Here is a 21,774-nt window from a genome sequence, read left to right as displayed (position 1 = left end):
CGTGGTCGTCGGCAAGCCAGAAACAGCCGAAGGGCGGTGTCCGTAGATTTGATAAGGTTGTTGTTCTAGATGGGGGAGTGTTACTTGAGTATGGTGAGCCAGAGGAGCTATTGGCGAGGGTTGATGGGGCATTCGCGAAGCTCTATGTTGTGCAACGTGGAAGACCCGAGACTTCTTCTGCGTAAGCAGTGGTGATAACGATATCGACTATGAGCAGGTACTACCTTGACGGTAACGGTGCGAGGAGAGCTGGAAGGTACGTAGATGTAAAAGAAGGAGAAATCCTCGCCCTCGGGCATGCAAGCGCCAGAGAGTGTCGTGGGTTTTGCTCTGATGACCGTTTTACGCTTTCTAAAGGTTAAAGGTTTAAATCGCACTACTATCTATCCTTTTGCGGTCTCTACTGTTTTTATATCTTGTCTTTTCCAATCACCTCAATTTGATAATAATTACAAGGCAGTTGCAAATAGATACAGAGAAATTCATTAACATAGCCCTAAAGTCATACCTTTTTAAGCCTCTAACTCTTAGGTTTTATCCCAAATCATTAAACTTGCTAGACTTGGATTTCGATACGGACTTGTCTGTACATCCGTTTTTGGAAGGTCTCGGTGAACCCGCATTTGTGCATTACTCCAGGGCCTGTCCACTTCACAGCAGGCATTCATTTATAACGTCAGCGATCAGACACTAGGCAGAAATTCGATGCGTGGCCAGGTATACGCGTCGTTAAAGTACTGCTGTATAGAAGTAAAGCAGCAGTCGCAAATCATCTGGCAACTGCACTCGTTGAGCATTTTACATTCTTTATACCCAACTGCATACTGCAAATCAATTTCTCAGCAGTTTATGCAGCCATGGCCGAGGACAACAGCCCCAACCAGTCTTCCAATACGTCGACCTCAGTTGACGCAAACGATGCAGCATCTGTCGCCGCCCTGACTTCAGTTGAGCTGGCAGCTCGCGGAAGAGAGGTCACGGGGTTAGACATATTCCAAAAGATTAGCAGCCCCATTGATGGGGCGAGGGTGGAGGAACTCATGGCGGCAATGAACGCCGACGTGCCTACGGGCGGTGCGGACATGGCCTACGGCAACAAAGACACCCAACGCCTGCGACTCTGGAAGCCGGACTCCGATTATGCGCCGATAATCGTTTTCGTTCATGGTGGTAGTTGGGTTGCCGGCACCTACCTCGACTCCATCGGTTCAACCAAGATTGGCCATCTGCTCGCCAAAGGATACGCCATCGCGTCGATCAATTACACTCTGGTTCCCGAAGTGACTGTGGCTGAACAGGTGCAAGAGGTCGCGGATTCGGTGGGCTACCTGGCAAAAAATGCAAGTCACCTCGGCGTCGATGCGGAGAGGGTCGTCCTCGTGGGACACAGCTCTGGCGCTCACGTCGTGACTCTTCTGGGAACCGACACGAGCTACTTCGTCAGATCCGGAGTCAGCATCGAAACCATACGCGGCGTCATCGCCTTGGACGGATCAAACTTCAACGCGGCAGCAGAGATCATCGACAACCCGGGAAACATCGCCCAGAACATGCACATTGGACTGGGCACCGATTTGGAGAGACTTCAAGCTATGTCCCCGACCTACAACGCCCAGCAGCCGAACGCCAAGTCTTTCTTGCTCCTCCAAGTCCAGAGACAAGGAGACATTCGCCAAGCTATCGAACTGGCTGCGGTGCTCAAGACGGCAGGTACTGACTGTGCTCTGCATGTGTTTGAAGGGCCGAGCTTTGAAGGGCATATGGCGATGCTGCTCCGGCTTGGCGACGCGAGCTATCCTGCCACAACGGTGATGGATGAGTGGCTTAAGACTCATGTTCCACTCGCTAACAGTGCGAGAACGAGCCTATAATATGCCAGAACATTGGGTGGAAGCTATTCGCAAAGAATTGGGGGCTGGCTGGCGGATTGAGCTTAACGTGGTAATATCACTACGGAAGTTAGTTCTAGAAGCACGTTCTATAACCTACCTAGGATAACATTAAGATAGGAACAATTTTAACATCTTAGAAGCAGACTACTCTAATCTTCTTAGAAAAAGCTGTTTATTTAAAGGTTTGATAATAAGGTACCTCATATAATGACTTGCCATGTACCTTAGCGGCTACAGCGTGGTACAATACAGGGTCTCTCTGGTTTCTGCACCACCACAAATACATACTGCAGTCCACAGCAGTCAATGGAATAACTCCACCCTAGGTGTTCGCCTTCCCTCCACCGCTTATTTAGACCCTTACCCTGCTCCTTCGGAATCAACGTGGTGACATTCTATGTCCATGACACGACAGCCCCTATACTAGCGACAAACATGTATGACACCCTTTCCCTGAGCACTTGCTTTGATACCCTCCAAGACACCAATTGCGACGATCAAGCCCGCACTTGGATCCGAAAGGCTCTCGATGCCAAGATCGACTTAGCAAGATTTGTTGCCGACCGCCGAGAAAAGGGTCGAGCCACCGAGGTCGTAGGCTACCTCAAAGGAGCCTTCAACCTGGGCTTCCGAATCAGGTTTGAGGATGACGGGCCCGATGCCGTCATCCGTTTCCCTAAGCCCGGGCACATCTCGACGGTTTTCTTGGAGGAGAAGCTTATCAATGAAGTACGCGCCATCGAGTTTATACGCCAGAACACCACAATTCCGGTTCCCTTTGTCCATGCCTGGGGCTTAGCCCACGAGAGTCCCCGGCAGCTCGGCCCCTTCATCATCATGGATTTCATCGAGGGCACCTTAGCCTCGAGGATTCTTCAAAAGCCTCCCGACGATGACCAGCAAGAACTGATATTGAACCCGGACCTCGATAGCTCCTTGCTGGACAAATTCTACCGGCAAGTCGCTGGGTACTTGCTCCAACTGTCAAGAATTCAGTTCAAGCATATTGGCGCTATCCTGAGAGGGCCTGGAGAGCCTGCGGAGGAGAAGGGCATATGGTCCTCTTCCAAGAGACCCCTGACGTACAACATGAACGAGTTGGCCACATCCGCAGGCTACCCAACGGACAGCTTTCCAACCGCAAGCTTCGCCCGCGCCAGCGACTTCTTCAAAAGCGTGGCTCAAGAGCACCTGGTCCATCTGCGCACCCAGCGAAATCTTGCCTTCACCCCCGAGATCGCCCGCGCGCGTTACATCGCCCGCCACCGCTACCTCCAGCTCGTTGACTCCTTCTGCAGCGCCGAAGATGACGCCGGCCCCTTCACCCCGTTTTGTGACGATTTCCGGCCGGCCAATATGCTCGTGGACCCCGACACCATGCAGATCACGGCCGTGCTCGACTGGGAGTTCACCAACGCGATGCCCGCCCAGTTCTCGCACGACCCGCCCTGGTGGCTGCTGCTGAACGACCCGGGCAGCTGGGTTGACCGTAACGCGGTGCAGGAGTTCCGCGACCTCTACGAACCCCGGATGGAACAGTTCCTGCGAATGCTTGAGATGGTCGAGGACGAAGATGGCCGGGACGCCCGTGAGGACGGAGACGGGGACGACCGGCGGCCGCTGTCGGTCCGAATGCGCGCCTCGTGGGCGACGGGCCGATTCTGGTTCAATTTCGCATCCCGGAAGAGCTACGACGTTGACAGTATCTACTGGAGGGTGCTGCACGACGGGGGCGACGCGGCCGAGCTGCTCGACCCTGAGGTACGTGCCGGGATGGACGCCGCCGTGGAGGAAAAGATGGCACAGCTTAGGGAGTACAGAGAAGAATACGCGATGCGTTTCCCTGACGAGAAGACTGACAACAGCGAGTAAAAAGTTGCACAACCAAGTGTCCCCAGCCTAGCTTTATATAGGCTAGTTAATTAACTTATAGATTTCTTTAAGTCGCTATTAACGTTTCAATTGTGCTTAAAAGTCTCCGTTCTCTTTTTCATATTTCTATTTCAGTTGAATCAAGAAGAGAGAGAGAAAGATAAGCAAAATATAAAAGTCATAAACACTAGGCTTAAGTGTGTAGTTAATTCAATATATGAGAGTCTGGGAAAACGTCATCGACCTTCTTAATGATGATTCAACAGTTTCGGGCGAAATTGACAACCGGGGCTTCCCAAAACATTTGGAAGCCTAGAATTTGTGTGAAGTATAAGCTTAGTCGACATGAAGTCCGCAACGCTATTATTGTAGCCCGTCTACTTGCTCTGGCTGATGGTATATAAGTTGACTTTAAATATCTGAGAGGTAACTGAAGTTTAAATTAGGTTTGGTAAGTACTTTAGGGATATGAATAAAGGTTTGGATGATGATGAGAATGTTGCACGAGAAAAGGACAAACGACGAATTATTCTATTACCTCCTCTAGTGGCTATATAGAAGTAATCTCGAGAGCGTGTAGGCAATATTGGAACGCACTCTATGTAAAGTTGATAGAAAGTCTCATCTACACGCAGAACTTCTCTTACTTTTGTTTCTGCATTGCCCTGGTCTAAGACGCTATACACATCTAGTCTACCTACAGCTACCTTAGTCTATACTAGCCTTAAGGAGTCTTCACATCCATACCTAAACTGGTAATACCCACCTGATTAGAATTGAGGGTTCTACATACTACCCGTACTCAGTGGTTTGCCGGAGCCTTGCGCATCTGCGATACAACAAGTTTAGGGGTTCAGGCGTAAGTGCTTTCGAGTAGTGACTGTACCGATCAGTTGATATAGAGTCTGACAGTACGGCTTTGCGGGTTATGATCAAATCATCATAACCAGAAGCAGATGACGTTTTAGTCGTTTTCATGTCATCAGCTTGTGGAAACATGGTAAGATGCTACCTTCGCCAAGAAGCACTTTACAAGCAGGCTGCCGGGTCGCAGCCTGATCAACGATGTATCAACTAAAAATATTCCTTACGCCTCTCGTCTAATTGGTCTGGGAAACTCGGGTCAGCTTCCGTCGTATTGCGCACATGAGAGGCACAGCGCGGGCTGTCTCAACGCTTCTCCTGATAAACAGTCGTTTGTCCTCCATCCACAGCACCGGTCCGTTTCCTCTCCTGTTGTCGAAAAAAGCCAGATTGAAGCACTTCTTTCGTTTTTGACTATTTCACTCCATCTCTCGAGGCTTGACCTGTGTCAATGTCAATCAACTCCTTTATGTCTTGAGATTGTCACCAGAGACCGCTGCACATCGAAGCACAGGAACTTCGGTTTACTACCATGTATCAGCCAGTCCAGGAGCAGGCGCCGCCCCACGCACAACCATCAAATGAGGGTGACAAAAAACGAAAGCCAAGCGAAGATACGAGGCCCTGGGAACCCATCCATCCACGTCATGCCGCTGCAAATTACGATTATCCAACAAGGCTCAACCGAAACGAAAGACGCCTGGGCTTCGTGCTCAGACTTAGCATGGTGTTGTCCTACATTGCCTTGGCAGCGGCCGTCGCCTTCATCTCCTGGCTCTGGTTCGCCTCCCGAGACGAGCCTCGCTGGCGCCACTGGGTGCTCGCCCCAAATCGCCTTCAATTGAGTCTTACTCTTACGGGCGTCATTGTTCGTACTGCCGTTGGAACTCTCGCCGCTGTAGCAACAAGTATGATTGCCTCTATAGCGGTGGAGCGGCGCGGTGTGCACCTCCACGCCGTTGCAGAAATGTCCATCATTCGCTTTACCAGCAGTGGGCCGCTCTCGCTGGCGCCATTCATATTCCAGCTGTCAGTAATAGGAGCAAGGGTTCGTTTTATGCTTCTAATTCTCATCATTACGACTGTCGCCACGCAATTCACTTCAACATTATTGGTTTCCGACCTAGAGCAGACCCAAATTGTCTCCTTTCCACAACTCTCTCAGAACGCATACATTTTCAACTTGAATGAATCCGGGACTCCGGACCCTAAAGCCATCGAGGGCGACGCACAAAGTAACGCAGAAACTAATAGTCACTGGCTCAAAAGACCTCGGTTCGCAGAGACGTTCATGGAATATTCAGAGCTCCCTGCGCAAGAGGACGGGTTGGACGACACAGGCCTTACAGTAAGGGCGTTCTTGCCAGTTGCATCGCAAGCAAGCAGAGAGCGACTCAAAGAGTTTCATGGTGTCGCAAAGACCATTGATTGGCGTGTCGTTTGCATGCGGCCAGAAGTTACGGACATTCGACTATGTGGAGGTCAGACGGGCTGGACTCCAAGCCTATGCGGCTCCGTCCAACCCAGTCGACTCACAGCGGCGCATGCCGCTGGCATAACATCGCCAGAGAAGTTGAGCTTTAACTTCACTTGTCAATTCTCTGGAATGTCAAGGCCAGAATACGTCTGGGAGCTTTGCCCCCTCAGAAATGACGGATTTCGCTCAAGCTCGGATAGCAAACTCGAGTCACCTCTCGATTTCTCACCCACTTCGATTACTCCGACACTTGTCTGGGATGCCGGCAACCCTGCCTTCGAAGAAGTAGCAGATATGGATTTGGATCAAACAGGATCTTACGTCGGTTCTGAAGAGTCTGGCCCCTGGCTGAAACCCACACTTCGCTCGCTGTTAGATGATGGGTCCGAAAGGGATATGACCTTCACTATGGCCATGTGCTTGCAACCTTTATTGTGAGTCCGCATAAGCTTTTCGTCATTCTTTGCCTTAATGAAAGAAACATCTAACGGTTACTCCCAAAAAACAGCGACCAGCATCTCCGGTATCTCAACATATCTGCCTCAAGCGAGGGAAATCGAACTGAGCCAATCTACAAGTGGGACTCGGATAGCGACGCCTACGACACCAGCGCGGTACGCAGACAACTCGGCGCATTTTCAAACTCTTTGTCTATGACCCTGCAAGATCGACAGATCATGTTCATCAACCCGGAAAGTCTCAAGTCATCAGTGGACAACGCTCGCAACAAGTCAACGTCTCACATGGTGTCAGAGTTTCACCCTGGCACATGGTTTACTGCTCGAGCGGAACTCCCCGTTGAACCATTGGCTTTATGCCCAAACTGCTCTGGACCTATGTACACCGGGGGAGGACGGATTAGTACTGGTGACATGGGCATCGCGGATATGCTGTACGGCATACTCTTCAACGACATCATTGCGGAGACAGCATCGCCCGCGCGCGCGCTGCAGGCCATCCATTTTACATTGGCGCGCTCTGTGTATTACAACTTCATCGACGTATACGATCTTAGCGACAACGCAACCCACGTCTACTTTCAGCTCGCGTCTGTCCCTCGACGATTCAGGGGTTACTCGGCATTCATGGCGACACTCGCCTGCTTCGTCGTCACCGTCGCCGTGGTCAGCGCGTCATTCCGCGCCACGAAGTTCAGCCTCCCCAACAACGCATGGCACACAGTCGCGCAGATTGCCGAGAGTCGGGAGCTTTCGGGCATCCTTCACGAGGCGAGGGTCGCAACCGATTCTGCGGTTGGACGTGCCATCCGCAGGGCCGAGGATCGAGATGGCTTCGGCGACGAGGCCGCGAGAGAACCCAACTCGGACAAGAACTCGACGGCGTCTTTGTTTACTCTTTGGCCGCGGAAGCCGAGGTCTCGTTTCATCGTGAGAGGGGGGGTTTTCGTTTGCGCCTCGGGGGTGGAAACTGGCAACGCGGCTGGGACGGAGTTGGGCCCGGTAAACCGGAGCAACCTACATTATGCTGAGTAGATGAAAGAACTCAAGAACTTTGGAAGCGGAGGGTTTTGTGGGTTTGTGTTATGAGAATTAATCTGGACTTGTAACGTTATGTGGATAACATTATGATTAGAAGTTCTTAGTCTGACTATATTGTAATGTAAAGGAAGTGTATTAGCAGAAGGGTCTTGGATGAAGGAGAGAATCGAAGTTGCTTGATGAAGCAGGGCTGCAGGGCCAGCGTTATTGAGTTGGTTGGGTATTCACTCCACAAAACCCAATCAGAAGACAAACATAGTGATAAGATTATCACCAATCACCTCTCGAGTAAGCTGCACTTGGTGCAGTGCTTATGGACCAGTCATCACCTCCCACATGCTGCCAAGTGAAGCAGGCTGTGTGGCCATGCTCGCCAATGAGGACAAAGTGCGCGCTCGCGCATTTGTGCCCTCGCGCGCCATCATTTTCCTGCTTGAATGGTTTTCTCATAAAGTTGACGAACTCTGCTTCAAGAATATCTTGCTCTCCTTGTCCAAAGCTTGAGCCCCTCTGACGAATGAGAGGTCAACATATCAACATGGATTCCTCAGCAGCCTTATCTCAAACATCAATGGAGGGGGGTAAGGCTGGGCGAATGCCCGCACCCAACTGGGAATTTCTCAGACCGCAGATCACTGAATACTATGCACGCAATTCCTTGGAGGACGTAAGAAAGTTATTAGAAAACGACCATGGCATCAAAGTTACGTACGTGCTACTAAATCGTTCAAAGTTCTTGTCTGACTTGTTGATAGCAAACGCCAACTAATCTACAAATTGGACGCATGGGGGTGCAAAAAGTATAGTGTCGAAAACGAAGACGCTTTCAGCATTCCGAAACACTTCGAGTCGCCTCCGTTCAAGTCCACAAAGACTGAAAGTCGAAACCCATCACTCCAAAGAAGCATCGAGCCTAAGGCAGCTGCTGATTTGAAGGTAGCACATTACCACGCCCGAGTATCAGTTATGGACAACGACGGGCCCCGCCAGAAACCCGAAGATTTGCGCTCGGGTAACAACGAAGAGAAGCTCACACTGCTCATCGTCGATTATGTGCGTGAAGCAATGACATCGGGGAACGTTTTCACAGATAAGGACCACGATGACTCCGACGACCCCATTGGCAACGGGAAAACTCTATTCACCTGGGCTAGTGACGTCGCCGGACTTATCAAAGCGAAGCGGATCGCTGCTGCGAGTAACATCACGGCGCCATCTACGATAGACAAGCCCTTGCCGGATATAAGTGCAGTCATAAAGGGCGAACACCCTCACCTGCTCGGTATACTCTTCAAGCTTTGGAGCTACACAACTCTAGTGGACGACGGAGGTCAAACGAGCAGATCTTTCCTCACACTGGTGCTCACAAAGTGCAGACAGATCTTGAAAAGCTCTCACGTTATAACGAAGATATTTGAGTGCTTAAAGGATAATCAGTCTGACCCAGAAACTTGCCTCGAGAGTTTAATAACGCTACCCTCGGAACTTTTCAGCAAGGGGACTCACAAAATCGATCCAAGTTCTGAGGTTGGCAATACCATCACAAGCGACTACGCGACAGTGGCTTCTCTGCCACGTCGAGAGTACCAAAGAGGTTCTCAGATGAAGGGCGCATGGCGTCTTAAGAGGGGTTTTGGCCAAGACAGCGTCCATAATTATGACTATCACGCGGATGCTTCTTCACTAGGTGCTTCTTCACTAGGTGCTAGCGCCGCAGCTGTATGGTCACGGTCACAAAACCCCCAGACAGCGCCTTCTTTCAGTCTTTTCCAGCAGGGACAACGTCCATCGTCGGGTTTTTCCCAACGAGATTCCTCTCCAATGGAAGTATCAGACAGAAAGGTAAAAATGGAGAAAGTCGAGGCAGGTTTCTGCACAAGCAAAGATTCCTACTCAGACACAGCTTCAGTTGCATCTCCCACCTTAGAGCCCGAGACCATTGAGGATGAGAAGGGTAGAGTCGTCAACACCATCATGGAGATTTTTCTCCGAGATATCGACACTTACGTCTCGCAAATCGTCGGTACGCACGATGATGACAACACAAGAGACGCGACGGAAACAGGGGAAACCGGAGGCCAGGCCGGAAGCTCAGCTACAAACTCTCAGGGCAGGAGAAGTATCAAGAGACAGAAGGGCCAGGCGGGACAGAGTACTGTCCCCAATGACGACGGAAGTGACGGAGAGAACGAGAAAGAGGATGGGGACGAAGACCAAAGAAGACGAAAAAAGCCCACGAAGTCATGCGACGCTGGTAAAGTCTTATTCGCGTGCCCCTACTACAAGTGGAATCCCCACGAGTACTGCAGGAGACAAACCTGTGCTGGCCCCGGATGGAGCACAATCCATCGTATGAAGTAAGTGACACTCTAAACTGGAAACTCCCTGTGGTAGTAATGTTAACTTGTTCCAAGGGAGCATTTGTATCGAACCCACCAAAAGAGCCTCTTCCAATGCAGAAGGTGTTGGAAAGACCTCAAAGGTGATCGTGCTCTGGAGGACCACCAGCGACAAGATCCGCCATGCGAAGTAAAACCTGCGCCCACGGGCTGCGACAAGTTTGGCCCCGAGACAAGATCTCGCCTTAAACGACCGAGAGGAACACGGTCGGAGGAAGAGCACTGGTTGGATGTGTACCGAATACTCTTCGATGTGAGAGAGGACGAGCTTCCTAACCCTTGTGAGTCGAAAAACTTGACCCTTCTTTCCAGTTCAGTCATCAAACTGACATCTCCTCAGACTACGACCTGGATCTCAGCCTCTTGGCCCAGACAGAGACGTGGTCCGAGCATGTTCGACGTGAAGTCAGGCCGCTTCTTCGAGACCTGCTCGCCACCGAAGCTGCCAGGGCTGTGGCCAATATTGTCCCAGACATCCTTAGCCGCCTACACGATCTTGTAAGGCACTTGGAGATACCACTGAGGCAAAGTTTCGAACCTGTTCGCGAACAAGACCCGTTGGAGCCAAGCCCCATTGTTCCTGAGCCAAGGCCCTCCGAACCAGCACTTCCTCAGCCAGTGTTTTCTGATCCGGAATTTTCTCAATCAGAGTTTCCTCAACCAGAGTTCTCTTGGCCAGAGCTTTCTCAGCCGGAGTTTCCTCAGCCAGAGTTTCCTCAGTCAGTATTTCTCGAGTCATCATTTCCTCTGTTATCATCTGCTGCACCAGAGGCCCCCGGATACCAACGTGACAATTTTCACATCAGCGACCAAACGGATGCATCTGGTATGTGGGAAGACTGGTCCTTCATGGGGGAAGACTACTATCTACCCCCGGACTTGACGATCCAGGGCCCGCCAGCACCCGATGGGAACAGTGACGCACTTGGAGATACATGAAGGAGGTTGGGCTTACGAGAATCCACCGATTGCAGACAACGCAGATAAGAATACGTTCATGGTAGGATCTAAAGTCTCCGACATTGACACCAGACTTGACGATCTCAAATCAATGTTTTATCTGGCTGATATGCTCCTCTTCCTCTGCCGTGAATCAACGCGCAACAACCCGAATTTCTCCATGAGGTACGTCGTGATTCACCCGCATGCCAAGCCAGCCGGATCTCCTCACTAGAGACCCCTCCCGATCGCCACGCCACTAACGTAGGCTAGGCCGACTAGGCCCAGACCCAAAGGGTATCCGTCTCCTCTCCCACACATGGCCGTTTCCGTTTAACAGCTCATCGTGATCTCTCCCCCGAATCATAGAATCCATTATCCCGTCGTCGGCATGGTATCGATACGAATGCCAAAATGCAATACCGCCAGTGTTTTCCCTGCCTTCCCAACGCCGATCCTGGTCCCGATTGAACACAAACCAAACGCCTCGCCGGGAGTACGAGAAGACTCCCCGATCTGAACCATGTTTCTCGGTCATCTTCCATAAGATCATCGCCGCATCCTTCCGAATGGAGCCGTCGAATCGCAGCTAGAGGCCTTCACGTCCTCGCCCTCTTCTTCCTTCTCCCGTCAGTCTCCTCCTTCGGACTGGGTCGTTTGCTTTGACCCTGCAACACCACTGGTGATGTTGATGACGTTACTGCTGCTACTGCTGCTGCTGATGTTGCCTCTGTGGACCCTGACTGCTGATATGTTTGCTGCTGCTGATGTTGAAGCTGGAACTGCGCGTACTCGTGGTACTGCTGGTAATACGGGTGATGTTGCTGCTCTCCAAAGTCCAAGCCCGCGACGCCCTCGTCCTCGCCGGCGCACGTATCGCACTCTTGGTCGAAGGCGTGCGTCTCGACGTCGACGCCTCGGCGGCACCCGCCGAACTCATCGGCGTTCTTGGCTTCGAGGCACGAGAGCTGCTGGGAGAGGTCGGCCCAGGTGAGGGATTCGTTGCAGCGGGTACAGGTTCCCGCGAAAAGGACGAGACGACACATGGCTCCGGAAGTGTGTTCGGAATTTCTTCGATGAACGAGTTCGTGTGGGAAGCAAACGCAGAGAAGGCGTTCGAAGTAGTCGAGGAGAGACGCAACAGTCGCAACAAATGAAGTCGTGGGGATGGGGTATCAAGGGGTATTATGAGCCGCTCCAACACTCCACCGAACCAATTGACGCCTCTTGCCAGGACAAATTGAGAAGAATAACGATGGGGAGAGTCAAGATTGAAACAGATTGGGGGCGAAAGGTCTTCAAAAAGGGTTATCTCAGGATCGACACATGAGGAGGCCCTAGCACCATCTCAGTGAAAACGGGACGGGAGAAGGGGGAGAGGGGGGGGATGGATCGCACGATCAGCCCGCATGAGCAGAAGGAAACAAATTGTAGAGGCAGAAAATTCAAAAGGCACAGGAAAAGAAAAAGAAAAAAGGGAAGAAATCAGAAGAAAAAGCGCCGGCGTACGCGCGCCAGGCCGCACATGCAGCACACAGCACATGCACCACCAACCGCCTTGCAGCAGCCCACGTCCACGCGGCGCGGCGGCACCTTGCCGGGGCGGAACGAAGCTTTTTCTCCCGCGATGATGCTAAGACCATTTGAGATATCTCTCTTTTTGGGTTTTCCTCTGCGCCAAAGATGTGTTGTGAGGCGAGGTAGCTTGGTGCGGAGGAATGAGGGGGACGGAACATCAGGGGGCTTGTCTCTGTCCCTCTCAGACTCACACTCCCGTCTCTCTCTGACTCTGTTTCTTCTTCTTATTCTTCTTCTCGAATGAGGATCTGCTACGGAAAAGCCACTTCCGTTCCCTGAGACTCGCTCACCAAGACAAACTGCCGAAGTAGGAGATTCCTGCCCGAAGTCGACTGACAATCTAGGCCTAGAACGCCTCTGGATACTTCCGTTCAGGGCTGACATGAAGTGATTTGAAGAGGTACGCTTCCCCTTTGACGGGCACTGAGACACGGGTGCCACGAACGGCCATCGGAGCGTTTGCTCAGGTCCCCCAAGCTGTCTTTGGGGAAACCTCCGCTCGACTATTCCGGTCCAATATGATTCCGAAATGTGTTCTCCGAGAGATATCTCCGAAGTCAAAGATCCTCAACCGAGTGAGCACTGCGTACAACAAACTTCGTGGAGACGAAGAGGACTGGGCAGCAGGGCGGTTGAATGGCAGGCTAGGAGGTGCGCGATGTGAGCTTAAGTTCGGATAAGGTACGCTGTTGTGGCATGAGAAATGGAGAGTGAGGCGGATGGCAGCATGAAGCATGGATCATACAGCGAGCTTTGCACCAAGCTTTTCTGGCAGTTTGCTCTGTTCAAACCCTGTTCAAGGATGAAGCTCCCTTGCGAATCTTAGCGCCGTCTCTCCTCCGGCCCCTCCTCCTCCCCCGCTCAACATACCAAGCTTCCCCAGCTTTACTCACATGTCGGGCAGCCCGAAATAAGAAAACAGATTCCCCGTTTATTACACAGGTCATATATCATACGATCTGCTTACCAGGAAAAACCTGCAATGTAACCCTCAATCGCCCAACGTGATGTGATCCATGCCACTTCTCACGAACCGGCTCACCTCGAACTCACGATACAACCTCGACATGAGCAGATTTCAGACGCAGCCCGATAAAGGTTTGACGCAAAACACAGACATAGCAACACAGAATCCACGGAAATCCAAGACTGCCCTCTTCTTCCTCGTCAAATGCTGCTGCTGCCCAGACCCTGGAATCAACTGCTCATCATCCTGCACAACCCAAAATCCGAACGTCTCGAGAAGCCCCCGATCTCACTCGCTGCATCTTCGCCGCGCATCCGCCCCTCAGACTGGAGGATGGAGCAAGATTCACGGATCACAGCCGGTGGGATCCCGCTCTTCAAAGTCCGTCATGTTCCGAACGTGAAAATTGTCCGTGAATAACTGTGGTGGGTAAACGTCCGCTCAGACTCTGAATCGCGGGCGCGCATGTCGATGCAAGGCAAATCTGGTTCATCACGTCTTCGCCCAATCCAACCTTAACCTTATCGCCCACCGAAAACACCGCATTATAGTTGTCTTGACAGGAACCAGATACGCGAAGCGCAAGCCGGGAAAGTTGACGATGGTTCACGATGCGCCGTCCGCGACCCGCGTCCATGCATGTGTCACTGAAGACAACCGTGATCCTACTCGCATGAGGATGCGGATTCAGGGTAGCTACTCATCCCCAAAGAGGAAACCTAGCCGCGAGCTGTCAAATGTCGTACCTGAGTGAGTTCTTCACGACGAACACTGACAAGGAGACAATCCCGTTGGCACAGACTGGGCTCTCTCACATGTGAGGTGCAGCCGGACGCACTGCTGATTGTCTCGAAGCGCCATACAAGCAACTGTCCGTCACGAAAGGCGCAAGATGGTTCACGATGAGTCGAGCCACACACGCCTGATGAAGCAAACGTCTATTGAGTTGGTCTGGGCTATCGCAGCTTGGTCTTCTGTCTCTAATCCCGTGTCATTCCCTTGCCGTCGAGGGTGGTAGATATGAGATTCTCGTCGCTTAAGAAACACTGGTTCCTGAGACCTTGATTTGAGAGCGACTTTGGTTGGAGAGTGCCCAAGCTCACACCTCGCATCGTCAAGACCCGGACTCACGAAGCCCGAGCCATGTCAACCCAACGTTTCTCGCCAAGTGTTCGGCTGCCAAGCCCGTACGCTCTTTGTTTGCCCGCGCCGTTTTCCGTTCTCTTCACTTTCACTTCGCCAGTAAACGGGTGGTCGAGTCCGGTTCGACCTCACTTTCAACTTCGTGGCAACCGCCATGTCAAACGTCCGCATGAGAAGCCTCAATATGTCACCTGAGTTACTTCAATCACACGTATCCCGCCGGATAAGACTACTAGAATTATGAAAACTGCCAAACTCACATCATGATGGATGAGAATCGGAGCAGACGGAGACATCTCCGAAAAACACAGACATCCTTCTTCAGCTCTCTCTCTCACATGCAAACGCATTGGTCCCGCGTATATCACAAATCTCAATCCACATGCAAGTCAAGACTCTCCTTCTCTCCCTCTCTACCTCGATCTTCTTTCCCGCACAGTCCCTAGAAAAAACGACACGGATGCAAGGCACGACGCACGCGAGGCAAAGCAAATCTCAAGCCTGATGTCGCTGTTAAACCAAAACTCCGATAAGCGAGGGGATGTAGACGTCTGTTCGATGACACCACGATCGAAAAACACTTTTTTTTTTTCTGCTTTTTCCACTTGCTTCAACGCTGCCGCCGCCCGCCCGTCGAACCGTTTGCCAAGAAAACGCGTCTCTGGACTGTCAAGTGGTCTAGACCACGTCGTAAATCCTTCTCCGGCCTCTGCATCATGTAACAACCCGCATGCAACTAATTTGTCACCACGTACTATTCCAATCATTCTCATCACTTTCAACTGGTCGAAACACCAAAACGAACAGAGACATCAATCAAATTCCCCCCACCGTTTGTTGGCGGGAAAGCCGCTCACCTCTCCCGAAATCCGTGTGAAGAAACACGCCATTCGAAACAGGCAATGTCCGTGATGCCACGTGCGAAGCGAACGCCGTGATCAACGGAAACCAACGTAGCGCGATCCACCATCCGAGACGTTCCCGTGTGGAAGAAAGACCTCGAAGGATTTCACATGCAGATGGATGAGCAGCACACATACACACATACAGTGTCCCAGGCACAGGTCAGACACCGCGCGCCCCATCCTCAGATCCTGCGAGCGTTCGGAGATGATTACTATCACTCCTCGGAAATTGTCAGCAGGGGGGGACTTGCTCAATCACCATGTGCTGTGACGAGTAGCCGCCCGGACGTTTGTCGTGGTTTGCGAATGATATGAAAAAAACCAAAGAGGGCGGGTAGCATCTGGGGAATGCAAGATCGCCTCGACGTCTCGGATGACGCTGAGACAATCTAATCCCTCAAAGTCTTCAGTTCAGGTCAGCATGCATCGAAGAGCCATCGCGAGGGCGCGACGCGTGAAATCGTGGGAATCAATTGAGACGGAATTACTATTATACAGAGTGTGCTTTTTTCTTCTTTTTTTGGTCCCCCTTACCATCGCCCTTTGCGTCCGTGTCGTCGTCCACCGTACTGAAAATGGGAATCAAGAGAATTCAACTAAAGCATAAGAAAGGAAAAGGACTAAGGCTTGGCATCCTGTCCGCGAGGGCCATAGATGAGCTGGATTACACGGCAGATGTACCCATAAGAGGCACTTGTGTGAGCTGTGTCTAGGGCGGCATCGACGACGCGAACCAACGCAGATTCAACCGAGACACGAAGTTGACGCGACCCACGTCAGGTATATCAGCCGAGACACACAAGATTGAGAAGCAGTCGAGGCAATCGCTTGAGAGATTGACGCCTTCTTAGGCACCAAAGCCCGAGCGGCGTGTTGCATCATGGCCAGCAGGGTTGTCTCAGAACTTCATCATGACGATCCGCGCGAATGAAGATTCCACGTGTGAATAGTACCAGTGGCGGCGACTCCAGGAGTGTCCAAGTTCCGGCCATCACACAGGCGAAAAGAGCGTGCATCTTGGAGATTTGGCAGAATGCCCATGTCGTCCCAAAGCGTGATTACGCACCGTGTCCATGTCAGGTTCGATGTCCCAGTCATGCCAGTCAAGGTATGTGCAAGCGAAGAGTGCCATCATCATCGTCAAGCGTCGAGAGTGTTCAGTGCATCGAAAGTCAGCGAAGCAAGACCAGAGACAGACTGTTGTCTTCATCCCCTCGACTGATCCTTCCGGTTGGCGATATGTTCGAGTGTAACCAAGCTGGACGCTGTGCTGTTGCAAGTCCAGCGGATGACAGTAATCAGTCGTTGAAAAATGAGGACGGATCGTAAAGTGCAGAATGACGAGCCACCAGAGTCAACGGGTATGTGCGTCGCTTCAGTATACGCAATGCGAAAGGAAGCATCATGTCGAGGTCCAAGACAAGTGATCAGTCACATCACAGAGGCATGGTCCCCACCGAGACGGGCGCACTCCGGAAGCCTCTATGAGGCACTCGGAGGCTGGGCACCTGGTTGACCCGGTGCACCGCCTTGCTGCTGTTGATACAGTACCGACTGGTACCAAAGAGCCAGATAATTCTGGTAGCCTCCATCTGCAAAGAGTTGTCAGTTGAATTCTTGAAGGGCATAATCACGGTACTTACACTGCGCATACGGATCTTCGCCGTTTGCTCCAGCAGGAGCCTGGGCAGCAGCTGGGGGATTAGTCGGTCCTGATGCTGCTGAGTTAGATCCCTGTTGAGAGTAGCTTCTGTTGTCATAGTCCTGGTTCTGACGACCACGGCCACCACCACCACCACCGCCGCCGCCTCCTGAGTTCTTCTGGCGCTGAAGCATGTTAGATATCTCCAAATGACAATCAATATCGGTTTCAACTTACCACTGCGTCGACCTTCTCCTCAATTGCTTGCTTGGCGCGGGCGATGCTATCACGCGAACCAATGAGGGCAATCTCGCGCTGGACTTCGCCAGGGCCTGAGGATTGTGCGACGTTGATCTTGCACCCGGTACCGTTCTGCATGTCGCGAATGGTCTCTCCACCCTTGCCGATAATCATACCAACAGCCTCGGATGGAACATAGATGGCGTCGTGAATCTTGTCGCCGGTGCCTCCTCCTCCAGGGCCAGCATCACGCTGGTAGCCACCGTCTTGTCTGGGCGGTTTCTTTGCGGGAGCTGCAGGCTGGCCTTCGTTTCGGCTGTCGCTATCGACAATCTCCATGATCAGGTCCTTGGCTTGTGCGGCAGACTCGCGGGAGCCAATGAGGTTGACAGGGCGGAGACCGTTGACACTCTTGGATTCACCAACAATATTGATGTGGCACCCGGAGCGCTCTTGGAGATCACGAATCGTCTCACCACCACGGCCGATAATCAAACCGACGGTTCTGTCAGGAACCATGATCTGCATGCAGTCCTCGCCGTCTCTCAGAGCAGCAGCACCAGCGCCAGCGGCAGCAGCAGCGCCACCTCCAGCAGGCATTCCCGGAGGGGCGCCCCGGTTATCGCGAGGAGCACCCTTGGGGTTGGCAGCTCCGCGGTTGATAGCGCCCATGCCGCTGTCGTCGATAATACGGTTGATGGAGGTTTTGACTTCGGCACGTCGTGCTCTGGGACCGGTGATCTTGCACTGACGGTAGGGGCCGTTGTCCGAGGAAGGAAGGAATTGGACGCGGCAGCTAGACTCGGCTTCGATGCGACGGAGATTCTCGCCCTGACGTCCGATGATGAGACCGACCAAGCTGGACTCTATCTGGATAGTCTCGGAATTATCGTCACCACCGCCACCGCTGCCTCTGAGCGGCGATCTCTCTCTGGCGCCTGAGTTGCGGGGAGAGAAGGCGCGGCCACGCGGGCCTGGACTATAGGACCGGTCGCGGCCGTAATCGCGCGGAGGAGGGCGGTCATCGCGGCGCTCGTCTCTGTAAGGGTTGAAGTTGTCGCGGAACTGGTCGCGGCGGTTGGGGGGAGAACGAGATCGAGAACTTCGGTGGTAGCCTCCGCGAGAGTCCTGAGCGCGGGGTTCGTTGGAGTAGACGAGGGGTCGGTCATACGAGGTGACGCCCTTTTCAGCAGCAAAAGCCTTTGCTTGAGCGATGGCATCCGCGATACTAACGGTACCCGAGTTGACGGGCCGGATGGAGCTCAAATCCAGGCTGCCGCTGGCCGAAGGCTGGGGCATAGGGTAGCCACCAGCGGCACCGTAGGGAGAGGCGCTCTGAGGAGGCATGGGCGGGTAGGAAGGCTGAGCACCGGGAGGTGGAGGGTAACCAGGCGGCATGCCAGGCTGGGCCTGAGTGGGTGTGGAAGACGTGCCTCTTTGTGCAGCGCCTGTCGAGAAAGGGTCAGTCAGGGATGTAGACAATGGGCGGACCGTGTTTCGGGTACCTACCTAGGGCGGCGAGAATAGACGAGATGTCGCGAGGTTCGGCCATGTTGACGTTGGATGGGTAGTCGCGTGTGGTCGAAAGTAAAGAATGCCTTGTCAAGTCGGCGAATGTCGAGCGACTCGGAACCAGACTTGTGGGCGCGCAAATCGAATTTTCAGCGCGGTGAGAAGGAGAGTATGGAGGTAATTATGGGAGTGGCTCGATCAGGTGATGAAGAATCGCAATGACGAGGTCGCGATATCACGAGAAAACAGGCGACGCGACAGCAGGCGTAGTGAGGTTGGATAATTATCACCGACGCCTTGATGTTTGAAGCTTGGGATGTAATTACGGACGGAGGGCAGGGCAACAGAAGGCGAGAGGTTGCAAGGTTTGAAGATTGAGCGAGACCGCCTGCCAAAAGCAGAAGACAGCTTCACATTCAGCTGCGATGCGCAGATGAGGCAGGAGAGGGCCAGGCCAGGGGCAGGCGCGAATGGAAGCGCAAGGGGCTGGGTGGTTCGAGCCCCGCTTTTGAAAATTTGGAAGGCACTGCTTCGGACTTTTGCTGTTCCTTTCCGACCAGCAGCTGAGGTAAGCCATTTATTCAGTAAGCACAAAATGCACGTGCCACACTTCTTCAAGGCATTCCAAGTTTTGTGGTACCAAATGGTTGGAGTTTTTCGGGCCAAGTCTACGTCACTTTGAAGCTCGACTCGACGAAGAAGGGCAGGGCGCAGCTAGCGATGGCCATGAGCATGATGACAAGGATGGGATGGCTGCTGTCAGGACACTCCACGTGAGTTTGGGACAATGCAGACACGCCATTTCATGCCTTGCAGAAAGATGTGCAGTCTCGGGCGACTCAGGCACATCTTCAGCCTGTGGAAGATGGCATGGCTGCAAAAGAGCAGTTCGAATAATCTTACGATACGAGCACTTCTCGATGCACGAAATCACTCTGGAAAGTGCTTGTCTAAATATCTCATCCTACTGCCCTCGTCTCGTGCCAGAGATGGCAAGCGCCGGCTTCACCTCTGGCGGTTGAGAGTCGGCAGCGGCAGCGTCTGCAGCGAAGCGCCCAACGTCGCAGAGCGCGGGCCACCAACGGCCAATCATTCTTGGTCGGCGTCAAGACTTGAGACGACTCCACAGAACAAAAGGAAGCCACGGTGCACAGGGCAATGGCGAGTTCTTGTTTAGCGGGTCCATCGCCGGTTGCCGCAAGAACCCTCCGATGGAAATGCGAATCGGCGGAGGCAAGGTCAAGGTCCAACGAAAGAGCGGCGGAGTGCAACTGCAACGTAACTTCTATTCTCACTTGGTGGGCAGATGCTCTTCTCTGGCTAATCATCTCACTCACGAAAAGAAAAGGACAGGGGCTTGGCGGAATGAGGTCGAAGTTGCCTTCTCAGACTTTGCCCAGGCTGGAACGTACCTTACGTTTAGACGAACCTCCTGCGTGCCTCATTCCTCATGTCTGAATGCCACGATTTGTGGGATTGCTTAAGCTTTCCTGCCGTCTGACCAAGATCAGCCTCCCAAAAGCCGTTCCTGTCGCAAACCGGTTTTTTACATACCGTGGTTGTAGTGGCAATTGCTTGGCATTGATCATCGCTCATCGGCCGACTTCCTCTTGGTGGAAAGGAAAGCCCAGCAAACAAATCCACACGTCAAGGGTCCGTCCCCAGTCTTGCCCGTTGCTACCAGTCTTTTTTCCTCGTCGCCATCTTCTCGCAGGGGTCGTATCTTAGCGGCGAGAGCCGAATGGCTGTCTCGGCGTAACGATTGGACAAAATGTTTGTCGAGTGGCAGAGGATCCCCTGCAAGCGCCAGCCATCCCGCCGTCTCTTTTGGGTTCGCTGGCTGACGATCTTTCCTCTGTTCCTGCTTCCATCTTCCCAGTCCATGACCCTTCGTGCAGAACTCCCCGGAAATGCAGCAAAAATCAGCGATTCCAGACCAGCCTGACCCGGGACAGCTCACCGTTTCTCTCGTCCGCATCGCTCCAAAGAGACCTCGCGAGGGCGCCCGACACAGCCACCGGCACCACCTGGCGTGACTCGCGACGGGGATGCGACTGGGCTTGAATCTTGACTGGGCGGCCTGTCCTGTCCACGCCCAAGAGCATTGGATATCGACGAGGGTGAGGGTGAGGGTGAGGTGGGCAGCTCTCCGCAATATTGCCTGGCTTGCCAATGGCGTCAGAGTGCATTCTCGCCGCAACCACGTCTGAACGAACCGGAGCCTACGAACGTGACCGGGTTCTGTTAAAATGCCCTTCTCCTCTGGCATTCCCGAATGGCGATTTCTGGAACGATGGGCACCATCCAACTGTCGCTCCGTGGTGTCCCCTTGCTCAGTGACTCAAACGTCCTACTTGCATATCACTCGGGTTCGCCCCCATTCACGAAGCCATACACAGTTGACTTCGATGAGTGATGGGCTGTTTCCTGCTCTCGTGATACCACAACCTCAACTCACTCTGCAAGCCAAGTTTCAAAACAGCAACGAGTCTCGTCAGCCGATAAGACTCTTGTAGGAGCAACACTGTCAACTCGACTCACAACCAGTAACCGACTTACCCTCCGCCAAGCCAGCTCAACTCATATCAGCTCGCTCTGACCCAGCCGAGCCGCGTGCAATACGAGGAATCATCCATCGAGTCAAATCTATTCCGTGTTGTATGATACGGCTACACGACATCGAGAGCCCCGTTCCGGAACTCCAGGAATATCGCTTTGCCTTAGCAGCGTTTGGGCAGCCGCTCATCGTGACCCTGGACGACGACTTTGGTTGGCTGAGAGCTGCCGTTCAGCGCGCTTAGAAAAGGCTTCACCCAAGTCCTCACCTCGCCTGCCTGACCCGGTG

The 21,774-nt window shown here is 52.8% G+C and overlaps 3 protein-coding genes across 3 annotated transcripts; 1 reads left to right on the top strand and 2 right to left on the bottom strand.

Moving 5' to 3' along the window:
* Window positions 1-857: 857 nt before the first annotated feature.
* On the top strand, window positions 858-10,942 carry CkaCkLH20_03955 (uncharacterized protein; the record flags this gene model as incomplete). The annotated part of the gene is made up of 8 exons (XM_038886674.1): window positions 858-1,710; window positions 2,320-3,760; window positions 6,306-6,539; window positions 6,614-7,480; window positions 8,360-8,886; window positions 9,532-9,961; window positions 10,019-10,284; window positions 10,344-10,942. The coding sequence occupies 8 exons, from the start codon at window positions 858-860 to the stop codon at window positions 10,940-10,942; spliced, it is 5,217 nt and encodes a 1,738-aa protein (XP_038747924.1).
* Window positions 10,943-11,541: 599 nt separating this feature from the next.
* Window positions 11,542-11,988, bottom strand: CkaCkLH20_03954 (uncharacterized protein; the record flags this gene model as incomplete). The annotated part of the gene is made up of 1 exon (XM_038886673.1): window positions 11,542-11,988. One exon carries the CDS (start codon window positions 11,986-11,988, stop codon window positions 11,542-11,544), a length of 447 nt encoding a protein of 148 aa, XP_038747923.1.
* Window positions 11,989-17,017: 5,029 nt separating this feature from the next.
* Window positions 17,018-18,969, bottom strand: CkaCkLH20_03953 (KH domain-containing protein; the record flags this gene model as incomplete). The annotated part of the gene is made up of 4 exons (XM_038886672.1): window positions 17,018-17,127; window positions 17,179-17,362; window positions 17,415-18,865; window positions 18,927-18,969. 4 exons carry the CDS (start codon window positions 18,967-18,969, stop codon window positions 17,018-17,020), a joined length of 1,788 nt encoding a protein of 595 aa, XP_038747922.1.
* Between the last annotated feature and the right edge of the window lie 2,805 nt (window positions 18,970-21,774).

Source organism: Colletotrichum karsti, assembly GCF_011947395.1.
Source record: "Colletotrichum karsti strain CkLH20 chromosome Unknown Scaffold10, whole genome shotgun sequence".
In the NCBI taxonomy this organism is placed as follows: domain Eukaryota; kingdom Fungi; phylum Ascomycota; class Sordariomycetes; order Glomerellales; family Glomerellaceae; genus Colletotrichum; species Colletotrichum karsti.
This window is presented reverse-complemented; position numbering and strand designations above follow the sequence as displayed.